General features: G+C 32.9%; 1 protein-coding gene across 1 annotated transcript in view; it reads left to right on the forward strand.

Annotated features, from left to right (window-relative positions):
- The first annotated feature begins 1,204 nt into the window (after nt 1–1,204).
- LOC117166961 overlaps nt 1,205–12,379 on the forward strand; it is a 54,685-nt gene continuing 43,510 nt past the window's right edge. Inside the window, exons 1-3 of the mRNA XM_033351457.1 lie at nt 1,205–1,494; nt 4,219–4,540; nt 4,621–5,172. Of these exons, the coding sequence (XP_033207348.1) occupies nt 1,354–1,494; nt 4,219–4,540; nt 4,621–5,172 (1,015 nt within the window). The 5' untranslated portion in view covers nt 1,205–1,353. The remainder of the gene's footprint in view (nt 1,495–4,218; nt 4,541–4,620; nt 5,173–12,379) is intronic.

Genomic DNA, 12,379 nt, shown 5'->3' on the forward strand with positions numbered 1-12,379 from the left:
TTTCGTAAAAATACTGGAAGTCTAATTTCGTACTACTATGCTTTGTTTCTTGTTCACGTAACTCAAAGTTCAAATCATAGAATTTCAGTATTCTATAACTTAATAAAAAATATGCTTCTTATAATTGTATATGAAATGAATTTTTAAATTAAAATTATTGTATTTACAAACACTTTTATTCTTAGGAAAATTGAAAAAACTTCCATTCGTTCGTTTAACATGGCCACGTAGCTAGTGTCGTTGCTGATTGGCCGCATTTTTTTACTTGCGCGTGGCTAGACCTGCAGTGGTTTGGATCATGGCCTGGACTGCTGGACCATGATCTAAGAATACACGGTCTAGCCATCAGCTCCCCCAATTTCGTCCTCATTCGCACTCCGCCACTTTTAGCCATCTTGTTTACCATAGCAACCGTTAGCGTCTCGGTCTTCACTCAAAAGATTTGAAATCATGAATTATGGCTACATTGTAAATCAATGTCAATACCCGTCAAAGTTCTCAATATTCAAATAAGGTGCAAGAAGCAGATACTGCTGACGCTATCCGTTGTGAAAGCGCGTCGTGTTAAGATTAACTTTGTGAAAATTGTAATGGTGTTTCTATTGAAAATATCATTGAAATCATTATTTCATATGAATATAAGATCTGAACATGTGACTTTGTGTACCCTAAGGGCGTTCTTTTGTTCTCATTTAGTGCTTATGTATATACGAAATATAAAAACGGATATTATCATAATACAGGATATGATATCGATATTTTGCATTAATTTATTTCTGCTTTCAGCTCGAAAACAATATTCTTTTTTCTCCTTAGGTGGGTGATACTTTATTTCATTCGCGTTAAAAGGTACAATTCCTCAGGTGCATTGAGAGGTTATCTTATCCATATTTCTAAGTATTTCTTCTATATTACAAGTTAGATGTTATATATTTGTTTATACTTTAGATTACGCATGTCGAAAATTTCATTATTTTCAAACTAATTTATTTATAAACTATATAAATTCTTTATCTTTTACTTACAATCTTCGCTCATTGCATTTACTTCCATTCAAATATACTTCATTTTCGCGCGCTCACTTATCCAATATGGTTAAAAGTGGTGGAGTTGCTCCTTATTGGTTAACTTTTTTTTAGTTGCGTGTGGCGATACCGTATTTTCTTAGATCATGCGCTGGACTGTGGCAACACGACACTGGTTTACACCTTTTCAGAGTATTTTTTCGTTGATGTTGCGCTTGAAGTCTTGCAATGTACAACAATAGGCTTGGCGAATGTAAAGTGTGGGGAATGATATGACTTGAGCTTTTTCAGCATTTTTACACATCAATTGTTGAAAGGAAAGGAAATCATGGCTGGAGAACATCTCAGTACAAATGGATATACTCCTCTTCCACAAAGCATTAGCAGTACTGACACTGAAGATGACGATGAACACCTCACTCTGCCTAATCAAACTCTTCAAAGAGAGTCTGAGGATACCACCATGATAGTTAGTATGACCTTGTATTTTTACAAGAAATTTAGATTTTGCGAGCACCCTACCGATAGAAATCTCAGAGTATATGCTAAAGATTCTCAAGGCTGAGAAATTCTCCGCAGGTACTCAGGTAGATATATTTAAGGCAGTGTATAGATGTCCGGTGCCGGACACTAGTTTGTTATCCGGTAGATTGCTCTGATTAGTTACACTGCAGTGGGCGGGGTCTGTCGGACAGCAGCATCGAGTATAGTATTGATTTAATACTTTTCTTATTTTCTTGTGGCGTGCATGTTATACTGTTTTAAGTTTATATTATAATTATATTTTATATTATTTTTTAATGTTATATGGTTTTAATTTGAAGGACTTTTTTTCAAAGCCACTTTAATATTTCTATTCCCTGAATAAAATAAAAATTTATACATTTAAAGACGATTTAAAGATAAATTTGGTCTGAAGAATCTTTAGTTAATTATTTTTAAAACAATTATAAAATTTACTTTTTAACTTAAAATGTCATTAAACGTGATTAAGAAATTTTTTTCTGAATTGTCTTCAGAAATTAATTTTGGCATTAAAGCATCATATAATAAGTTTCAAACACATTCGAAAATCAATTTTGTAACAAGTATTGTATTTTCATATTAGTTAAAAATTTAATTGTTAATTGTACATATAAAAGAGCTTAGTTGGTTTTTGCTAGTTTAAATTTTTGCAAATAACAATTAATATTTCATATTTATTGTTTATCCTTGACACGGCTTATTGTACTTCTAAAAATATTCTCAGCAATAAATATTGTACCATTCGTCAGTCTCATTAAAACGGAAGTTTTACAGGAGTCAAACTTATCAATAAATAATTTATATACTTCTAAAATAATAACTGGCAATAACTCCCATAAAATAGAAGTATATAAAAATCTTCTTAGTAATAAGAGAATGATAAGGTAAATGTACAAGGAAAAATAAAATAAGAAATATTAAATAAATAATTTTTAATAAATAATTACATATTTCAAGTATGTAAAAAAAGTTACAGTTACATTCTTCTTTCAAAATGATATACTTCACTTTGGGCTTATGCCTCGTTCACTCCTCAAGAAAATAAAAAATATAATTATACTAAGTCGGATGTCGCACAATGTAAAGTAAATAGTTTAGAAGGAGAATATAAGTATAACTTCTTTTACATACTTGACACATGTAATTGTTTATTAAAAATAAGTTATTTGGTATTTTCTATTTTATCTTTCCTTGAACATTTACTTTATCATTCTTTTCTTACCAAGAAGATTGTTATATAGTTATATTTGTGGGAGTTATTTCTAGTTTATATTTTAGAAGCATATAAATTATAGCAAGTTTAACTTATGTAAAACAATATTTATTGTAGAGAATATTTTTAGAAACAAAATAAGCCGCGTCAATGATAAAGAATAAATATAAAATTATGATTGTAATCTGCAACAAATGAAAATGGCAAACACCAACTAAGCTTTTTTATATGTGCAATGAACAATTAAATTTTTTTACAAAAATGGAAATACGTTACTCACTACCAAATCGATTTTCGAATGTGTTCAAAACTCATTGTATGATACTTTGAAGCCAAAATTAATTTCTGAAGACGATTTGGAAAAAAATGTTTTTCTAAATCTCGTTTAATGACATTTCAAGTAAAAAAGTAAAGTTTGGAATTGTTTTAAAAATGTAGAAAGTCGAATGCCTTACTTGATACTGTTGTTCAGCAGACCGCGCCCACTGCCGTGCAACCAATCAGAGCAATCTACCGGATACCAACCTAGCGTCCAGCGCCGGACATGTATACACTGCCTATATTTAAAGGTTCAGGTAGCTCGTTTAAATTGTCTGAAGGCTTTAAAATGTCCTTTCCGAAAATGAAATAAAAATATGATCGTAAATAAGAAGCAGAGAGGCTGAAATTGAAATAAGAATTCGATTATAAAAAACAAGCAAGAGAGGCTATCTCAATAGAGTAGCCGACGGTCGAGGGTCCTTTGTCAAGTTTTCGGATTAAAATTGAGAAATTAATTTTTTTAAATGTCAAAGTTAACAGCCTAAAAAATAATAATTCGGGATCTGCGTGCTTCGACGATTTCAGAAAATTAACTTTTTTTAATGTTTAAAATTTGAATTAATACAACGTTTCTCGTAAATCGAATGAGATACGCCAAAAGACAAAAAATTTTAATCGAACTCGAAAATTGTATATTAGTATATAAGTTATAATTGTAAATAAGTATAATGAGAGAATTTCCTAATTACAAAAAAAAGTGCTAATAATTTGAATAAAAATTTAAAAAGGGAGAGTCGGGTTAGCGATGGCCAAATACTGTAAATAACTCTGTCCGCCCGGCACGTGACGAATACAAAAGGAACATTATATTACCGTCGCATCACTCTTAAAAGGACCTTGAAAAGGACCCAAATCTCTCTGACTATCTCTGAGACTAAATCATTCAAATCGACCCTGCTTATTGGCACAAATGGGTCAGACTATTTCGCTTGAGTATACATTGAGATTTCTATAGGTAGGGCATACATGATTTCGAGTTTTTTTTTAAATTCTTGACCAAAAATGTGTTTTGAATCGTAATGATGATGGAACTCTATAGAGGTGAACTACTTTTAATTGAGTGTAGATAATATAATATACAAAAATTACAATTCCAGTAAAAGTTTAAAATAATGAAAGGTAATTTTTCTATAGGGTTCATTGTATAATAATAGCCAATTTAAGCCTCTGGATGAAACCCAAAATGTGTCAAATCGAATAAGAAATGGACAAACTTCATTCGGATATTGTAGCGACAATATTCCAATGATGGTTTTGGATGCGGAAGGTCACGATTTGTGGAAGCCCCATGATCTGTCATCTCTAGGACGAATTTTTTTGGTGTTTTCTATACTCTTATGCATTCTGACCACCCTCATATTTTTGTACGTTCTTCCGTGTGATGATTCCCTCGTCTGTGCTGATGCCTCGACACCGAAATCTTCCCTATCCTGGGAAAAGATTCTGGAAGGCGTAGGTAAGTACAAATTAGCACTGAAAATAAATACCTGATTAAAAAAAGCAACTGCAAATGACAAGAATTATTTCCGAATCTAGAATTACAGGGTCCAATTTCGATTGTCTCAAGAAATCCCTCGAATCTCATTTTCCTTTTTCGAGGTCAGAGGTTTGGAAAAACGAATTCGCAGCTGGCAGGACAACAAATTCTTCCGGACGGTGGTGGAGTTTTATCAATTCAAGGGACCAATGGAATGCTATTGTGGTGGATTATCCGGAAACGTGTTCCCACCGACATTAATTGCCATGCTTTGGATATTGATGGTTTAGAAAAACCAGATTGTATCGTAGTAGGCGAACAAGGACTTCTGGACAGTATCAATTCAACAACAGGAGTGATACAGTGGAGATCGACGACTCGAACGTATCAAAAGTTACCCGTGGTTTTACCAGATGTTGATTTGGATGGCACTAATGACTTATTGAGCGTGGATGTCAGCGCAGAATCTAATATGAAACTGGTTCTTATATCTGGGAAAGATGGCAGTTTATTGAAAACGCATCCAATTTCTGCGTGCCATGATGTTCAGCTTTACGGCCTAGATTCTAATTTTAGCGTTCCGTATTTCTGCAGATCAACAACTGGAAAAGGTTCATTTTTTAAATATTACTGTTCATACAATTCTACTAAGCGCGTTAAACATCTTGAAATTAGCTTTTTGTCATCTCTTTTCATTTTAAATAAGTAATCGGCAAGATGGCCGCTGGACCAGGAAATGACAGCGAATATATTTTTTCACCTGGAGTTTGATCAATTTTTAGCATAAAATCCTTTCTAATCTCTTTAAATGCCACCTATTTTATATTTTATCCAATTTTCAATGAGTCCCATTTGAAATTATTTTGAGTTTGATAAGTTCAATTAAAAAATTAGAAGTGTTTGAAAGTCACCAATTTAGATACCTAGTAAAATGTTTCAAGTCGATGAAATGAAAAGTAACCTGTTTTACCGGATCTTTTTAAATTAACATGTGGTTTCAAAGAAGAAAGCTCGGTTTTTTCTCGAAAAAATTGAAAAAGGAAGTACTTTTTATTAATTTTTTGTTATTTACAATTGAATCAGTTCATAAGAAATGTTCCAAGGAATCATTTGCACTCAATAAAATTTAGTTTTGACACCCCCCCCCCCCCCCCCCCCCCCCCCGTAGTGTACTTGGAAAATTCCTATGAAAATGCAGAATAGCAGTTTTATATAAAATTTATGCTAAAGGCTATTGTTTAATTTTCTCAAAATTAATTATTTTTATTCGACAAGTCACAAGTTTCTAAGTATTTCTAACTGATGTTGAATTATTTAAAAAATTATTATTTGTTTAAACAAATTTGTTCGTCTTAAAATCTTGAGAAGTTATTATTTCTCGGGATTATTGTTAACATATTTTATTTGACTATTATTTAATCAATTTTCATTTTTTTTTAAATATTTTTACCCTGCAAAGCGTGAAGAGTTATTGTTTTCCTAAAGTTATTACACAATTAACAAATGTTGAGAGTAACATATATATTTAACGATAAGCGTGTGTCTAGGGGACTATCCTTGGGGATCGAAATCGATTTTGAGAAGACTCGAAAATGAGTCAACGATCTCCTTGCGTTTGAGGCTTCTACGGGGGACTCGCGCTTTGTGGTCACTGTTCGATTTCTAGTATTAAACATACACGTGTATGCACTTACATAACACACGAGGACAGTGCTTCGAATCTATGCATCTAACTGATGGCCTCAGAGGGATCGTTCCGTCCACCTTAACCTTCTAGGGAGGCTGCCGAATGGCATAGTGGGTCCGGTTCACTTTCTCAGTTACAAATTAGGGCGTGATTCACTTTGCAGTAGATAAGAGAATACGTCGCACTTGATTGACGCTGATGGATTCTGGCATATTAGACGCATACAATTAATCGACTAACAAATTGGCGCTGTTTGACACGAATGTCACACAGCTCAAAGCCAGTATTCTGCCCAACAGGAAGTAGTGCCAACAACTTTTCCGTTGTCACCTCTAGGGGCAAGAAGCGGAAGCTTGCTAAACAGCTCAATGACGCCTCCGCCAGTACATGTACTGACGAGGAAATAGTCCTCGTAGACCTTCTTTAAAGAAAGCAGGAAGAAGTCAAGAATGTCAGTGATACGCAAACTACTATCCAATAGGCCCATCGCTCTATTATCAGCAATCTAGAAAAGTAAGGTTTTAGTATTACTTATATAAAAATATAACTTCTCTCCATATTAAACTAGAAATTAAATACATTCGTATCTCTTTCCCTGCCTATTTAGTACTGACTGCCCTACCGATAGGAGTCTCAGAGTATTCTCAGACGAAATAGTCTGGCCCATTTGAGGCTATCTGCAGGTTCGATTTGAATGACTTAGTCTCAGAAGAAGTCAAAAAGATTTGGGTCCTTTTCGAGATCCTTTTAAGAGTGATGCGACGGTCATATAATGGTCCTATTGTATTCGTCACGTACTGGGCGGGCAGAGTTATTTATAGTAGTTGGCCATCGCTAAAGCGAATCTCCCTTTTTAAAATTTTCTTCAAATTATTAATGATTTTTTTTTGTAATTAGTAAATTCTCTCATTATACTTATTTATAATCATAACTTATATACTAATATACAATTTTCGAGTTTAATTAAAATTTTTTGTCTTTTGGCGTATCTCATTCGATTTACGAGAAACGTTGTATTAATTCCAATTTGAAACATTAAAAAAAGTTAATTATCTGAAATCGTCGAAATACGCAGATCCCGATTTATTATGTTTTAGGCTGTTAACTATGAAATTAAAAAAATCTATTTCTAAATTTTAATCCGAAAGCTTAACAAAGGACCCTTGGCCGTCGGCTACTCTATTGAGATAGCCTCTCTGCTTGTTATTTATGATCGAATTCTTATTTCAATTTCAGCCTCTCTGCTACCTTATTTATGACCGTATTTTTATTTCAATTTCGGAAAGGACATTGTGAGCCTTCAGATCATTTAAACGAGCTACCTGGACCTTTAAATATGTCAATCTGAGCAGCGGCGCAGCCAGGATTTTTTTCGGGGAGGGGGGGGGGGGCTTCAGGCTAAGGTATAGGGAAAGAATGGGGAAAAGGGCAACTTAATAATAAAAATCATTAATGCTGCAATGTTACAAATAAACAATTATTAGAATAAAAATATCTATCTGTATTTACCACTATATTTCAGGATATTATATACATAATCACATACATTAATTGTGTGTCTTATATCTACAATAAAAATATCTATTTATATTTAACAATATATTGCAGGAATCATATAAACAATTATATACATTAGCCGTAAGGGCGTTGCATCTTAAAAGTTAATTCTGCGCTTTTTATTTTCGAACATATCTATTATGCTCTGTGCTTCTATTTGCACATTACGGTGGATAGTCATTAATATTAATCCATTTAATCGCTCTTTACAGGTACTATTGCGAAGATACGTCTTTAGTCTTTTCATGGTGGTAAACCTTCTTTCGACGGAGGCTGTAGTAACGGCCAGTGTTGCCAATAATTTCAGCAGAATATAAATTTTGGGGGAAAGCTGTTTATCACAATATCTTAGATCTTCGATAGCATATTTGGGCAATTCATCGCTTTGGTTTTTCCATTTGTAAACTCATATTTCCCACTCATATTCAAGCCTTTAGTAGATGCGCACAGATCAAGGTTACTTTTGTAAAATAAAAGTGCAGGTTCTATATCATCAAAGGACGATGAGACACAGAAAATGGGAAGGACACGCTGAAGCGCAATAATCTTTCTTTTATGCATTACAAAGCGCTCGCTTAGAGATTGTATTATTTCCTCTAAATATGGTATGAACAACGCTCTTCTGTAATACTCCTCAGGTGTTTGTAATGAGTAGTTTTCTCTATACCGTTGCGTTTCAACAACTCGAGGAATGGATGGAGTAACTCCTATTTCCGTGCCGATATCTGAAGCCTTTTGAAATAATTTTTCTATCAGCATCGTTTCTTGGTTTAAGGGGGAAGATACCTTTAGAATTTCCAAAAAATTGATTTTTTTCTTTCATATTTTGAATGTATAATATGTTAAAAATATACTGTAAAAAGGAAAAAGGAAAATATTAAATATTTATGGAGATATTGGCAAAAATGTCAGAGTCCCCATATCGTCACTAATTAGGTATTCGGAGCGCTTGGGTCGGAGCAATGTTTCTTTCACAATAGGTTTGCATATATATATTTTTTTCGTCCCAAAATGTCTAAGAAGGCTGATTACTACATTACTAAGTTCATTACGTGGACCCTGAATCGCCGATTGATCGGCAAGTCACTGAAACTAATAGTTATACCGTAACGAATCTATAAACGTGATTATCTCGAAATTGTCTTTTCAAAAACTTCTCGTGCTGTAACTTAAAAAGTTATTGGCCGATTAGGCTAAAATTTGCAGGGGTTCCTCTTTATGGTACTATCCGAAGGATATGCCTAAAAGTTTAAAGATATCGGGTTATTAAATAATTTTCTTGGGGTCAAATTCTTTTGAAAATATGGTCGAAAATTTGGACCTTCGATTAAACAGCCGACATAAATTTTAATTTTCAAATTTTTTATTATTTTATAGGTTTATCCTTCCCTTTAACACATAAGTAATCGAACAAAAAAAAACCTTTTTTATATCAAGCGAATAGAAAAATTTTTGACAGCTGCAGCAGTTTGCGATGTCTCGGAGCAGACGCTTGAAGAAGTATTCTGCAGGCTCGCCATTTTGTAAAAAAAATAAAAAACCACATGTTTTTTTACACTTTAACAATGTAAGAAAAAGATATTAAAATTAATAAACGATCTAGTTATTTTAGCAACTTACAAAAAACTCATTAAAATTGATTGATTTTACCCTTTCTGAAGGTATCTCTCAACATAATTTGAGGTGTTGGTTGATATATTCAGTTTGACGTTTGCGCGTTGTGATGTGATGCAGGTTTAATTCATTTTTCAAAATCTTGCTTCGCAAATTCGAATTTCGGAAATAAGTACAAGTTTCTTCCAACTAATCAAAATTATTGCGTACAAATGTTAACTTAGACCCATCGTTTAAAGTTAAATTCAAGCAATGACTGATACAATGAGTGTACAAAGCCAATGGATACTCGCGATTAATTAATGCCTGAACACCTTTAAATTCACCACTCATAGCCGCTGCACCATCACATCCCTGCGCTCGCATGAGATTCATATCTAAACTGAGGGATTCACGAGTTTCTTTTAAAGTTTTGGCTAACCCTTCATCAGTAAAATCCGTTACAGGTACAAAAGTGAGAAAATCTTCGCGCAACACCATCAAATCTTCGTCAACGTACCTAGCGCAGAAAGAAAACTGTTCAGTCCCATTAATATCACGAGATTCATATGCTAAAACGGCGTAAAATCTTGCTTTCCTAATGCGTTTTTGTAATTTTATTTTAGATATATACCCCCTACATAGTTGAATAATTTCATTGTGAATCTGCGGACTAGTGTACGTCGCATTGCTTCCCGAAAGTCTAATGTGTTAACTTAATTGTACATCGACACTTTTGGCACGATAACAAAGAAGAGCTCTAAAATTCCCATCATTGTGATTAAGTTCCTCTAGTGATAAGCGACCAAAGTCAACGCAATCACGTAAGGCGATTTCTTGACGTCCACAGAAGATTACAGTTTCAACTTTACTAGATAATTTTTGTCTATTTTTTACTGCTTCTTCTTTTGCTTGCTTATTTACTTGCATCGCAATATGATCCTGTTTACTGTCGTAAACACTTAAAAATTCTGCAGCTCGTATTTCTGTTTCTTTGTGAAACGAAGTTTTTTCATGCACTTGAAAATTTTCTAACGCTTTTTTCCATTTAGTATACGGATTTGTAAATAATTGACCAGGGTATTCATGAGCCCCCTTTCCCACACCACTGAAAGATTTAAAGCCAAAAAGAATGCATACTTTACAAAGTGCCCCGTTCAATCTATCTGAATAAGCCAGCTATTTGTATCTTTCCAACCAGTTAATTTTGAACATTCTTTTTGTGAGCCCTGTATTTTCTATTCAAATTTATAAGACTTATCAGGAATCCACGTATTCCTTAAGGCTTGTTGCTTTTCCTCATCACCTATACTAATATTCTGCAGCTTTAATACATACAATGCAATATCAAATTTATGATTTACAATATTTAGCGTTCGTCTTTTAAAATGATTTTCAGGGGCAGCAAATATATGAAAAAAGTAGTATCTTCTTTACAATCCGGAATTGATTTTTCAAGTACGTGTGCTTGTTGAGCATTTCCATAATGACTTTTGTCTGTAGTAGAAAACTCGGGTTCAACTTTTATCTGGTGGCTGCTTTCTTCCGGTTTAATAGCAATAGGCGTCACATCGAAGTCTTGCTGAAAAATAAATTTATTATTAGTGTTGAAATGGACATTCATAACAATATTTGCAAAACATTGCTACCCTGTTCTCTCATTCGTTGCTTTTAAATTACGTCAGTGACTAATTATTTTTTAAATTTCATATAAGTGGGTCATCTCAAATTACATTCGCAGTTCATGACGAGAATTCTTAACTATCCTGAATTTTTTCGAGCATATGGATACTATTCAGCACTCAAACATGATGTGCTTAATGATGATGTGCTTAATGCTTAATTTTCGAAAATTTTGCAAGATTTTAATATTTTTAGTCATTCTAGGTCAAAATCTCGTTTTTATGAAACTCAAATAACTAGAACAGTTTGTAAGAGCGTTTCAATCTATCTTACATTTTCTTGAGCATGTAAAAACAAATCACACTTAAAATTTACTGGAACAAAAAAAAAATGAGAAGCTTTTATCCATAAAAATGCTCTGCCTCTGAATTGTGCAAAGAAGATTATAAATTCCCTGTTCAAAGTAAGAACTGTAATAATTTTTTTTAGACAATTCCATTTTTAAATTCAGAATTACAGATATCTTCGGAAACTCCCTGTTTTAAATTAAACTTAAAATTATTATATGATTTTTTAAAATTTGGTAATCGGGACAAAACATTTGTTTTCAATCGCTCACTGTAAAACAAATTTTGAATAAAAAAATATATGCTTGTACTGCAAATACGCATTCACCCACAAGCTTTAAAAACTAATATAACATACCTCCTGTTGTTTTTTTTATAACAATATAGTGCAATTTTATAAACAATTTTATTTATTTTGAAGTTGGAATATTTTTTTCCGTTTTTTTACCTTTAAATTTTTTTTCAAGATTCACAAATATACAGGAAAAATTTAAGAATGGAGAAATGAAAACCCCAAGTGTTACGAATTTTTATAATTCGTCGCGCACGTTGCAGCGAGCTAGCTAGCGAGAACACTTCGACGATTTCGCATGAAAAAATTCGTACCACTTGGAGTTTTCACTTCTCCACTCTCAAATTTTCCTGCATGTTTGAAAATCTTGAACAAAATTTTTATAGTAAAAAAAAAACGGAAAAAAATGTTCCAAGTTCAAGAAAACTAAAATTGTTCATAAAAATGTACTATATTCTCATGAAAAATAAAACAATAGAAGGCATGTTATACTATTTTTTAAATCTTGTGGGTAAACGCGTATTTTTAGTACAAGAATAATTTTTTCTATTCAACACTTCTTTTACAGTGTAGCGATTGAAAACAAACAATTTCTCCCGATTACCAAATTTTGAAAAATCAAATGTCGAGATTTTCGAGTATCACAATAAAAAAATAAACATGTCAATTATTTTCGAACACAAAATGAGAAAAAAGGTTCATTGTAAATCTCCCATGTA

This window comes from Belonocnema kinseyi, chromosome 2 (genome assembly GCF_010883055.1).
Source record: "Belonocnema kinseyi isolate 2016_QV_RU_SX_M_011 chromosome 2, B_treatae_v1, whole genome shotgun sequence".
Classification (NCBI taxonomy): domain Eukaryota; kingdom Metazoa; phylum Arthropoda; class Insecta; order Hymenoptera; family Cynipidae; genus Belonocnema; species Belonocnema kinseyi.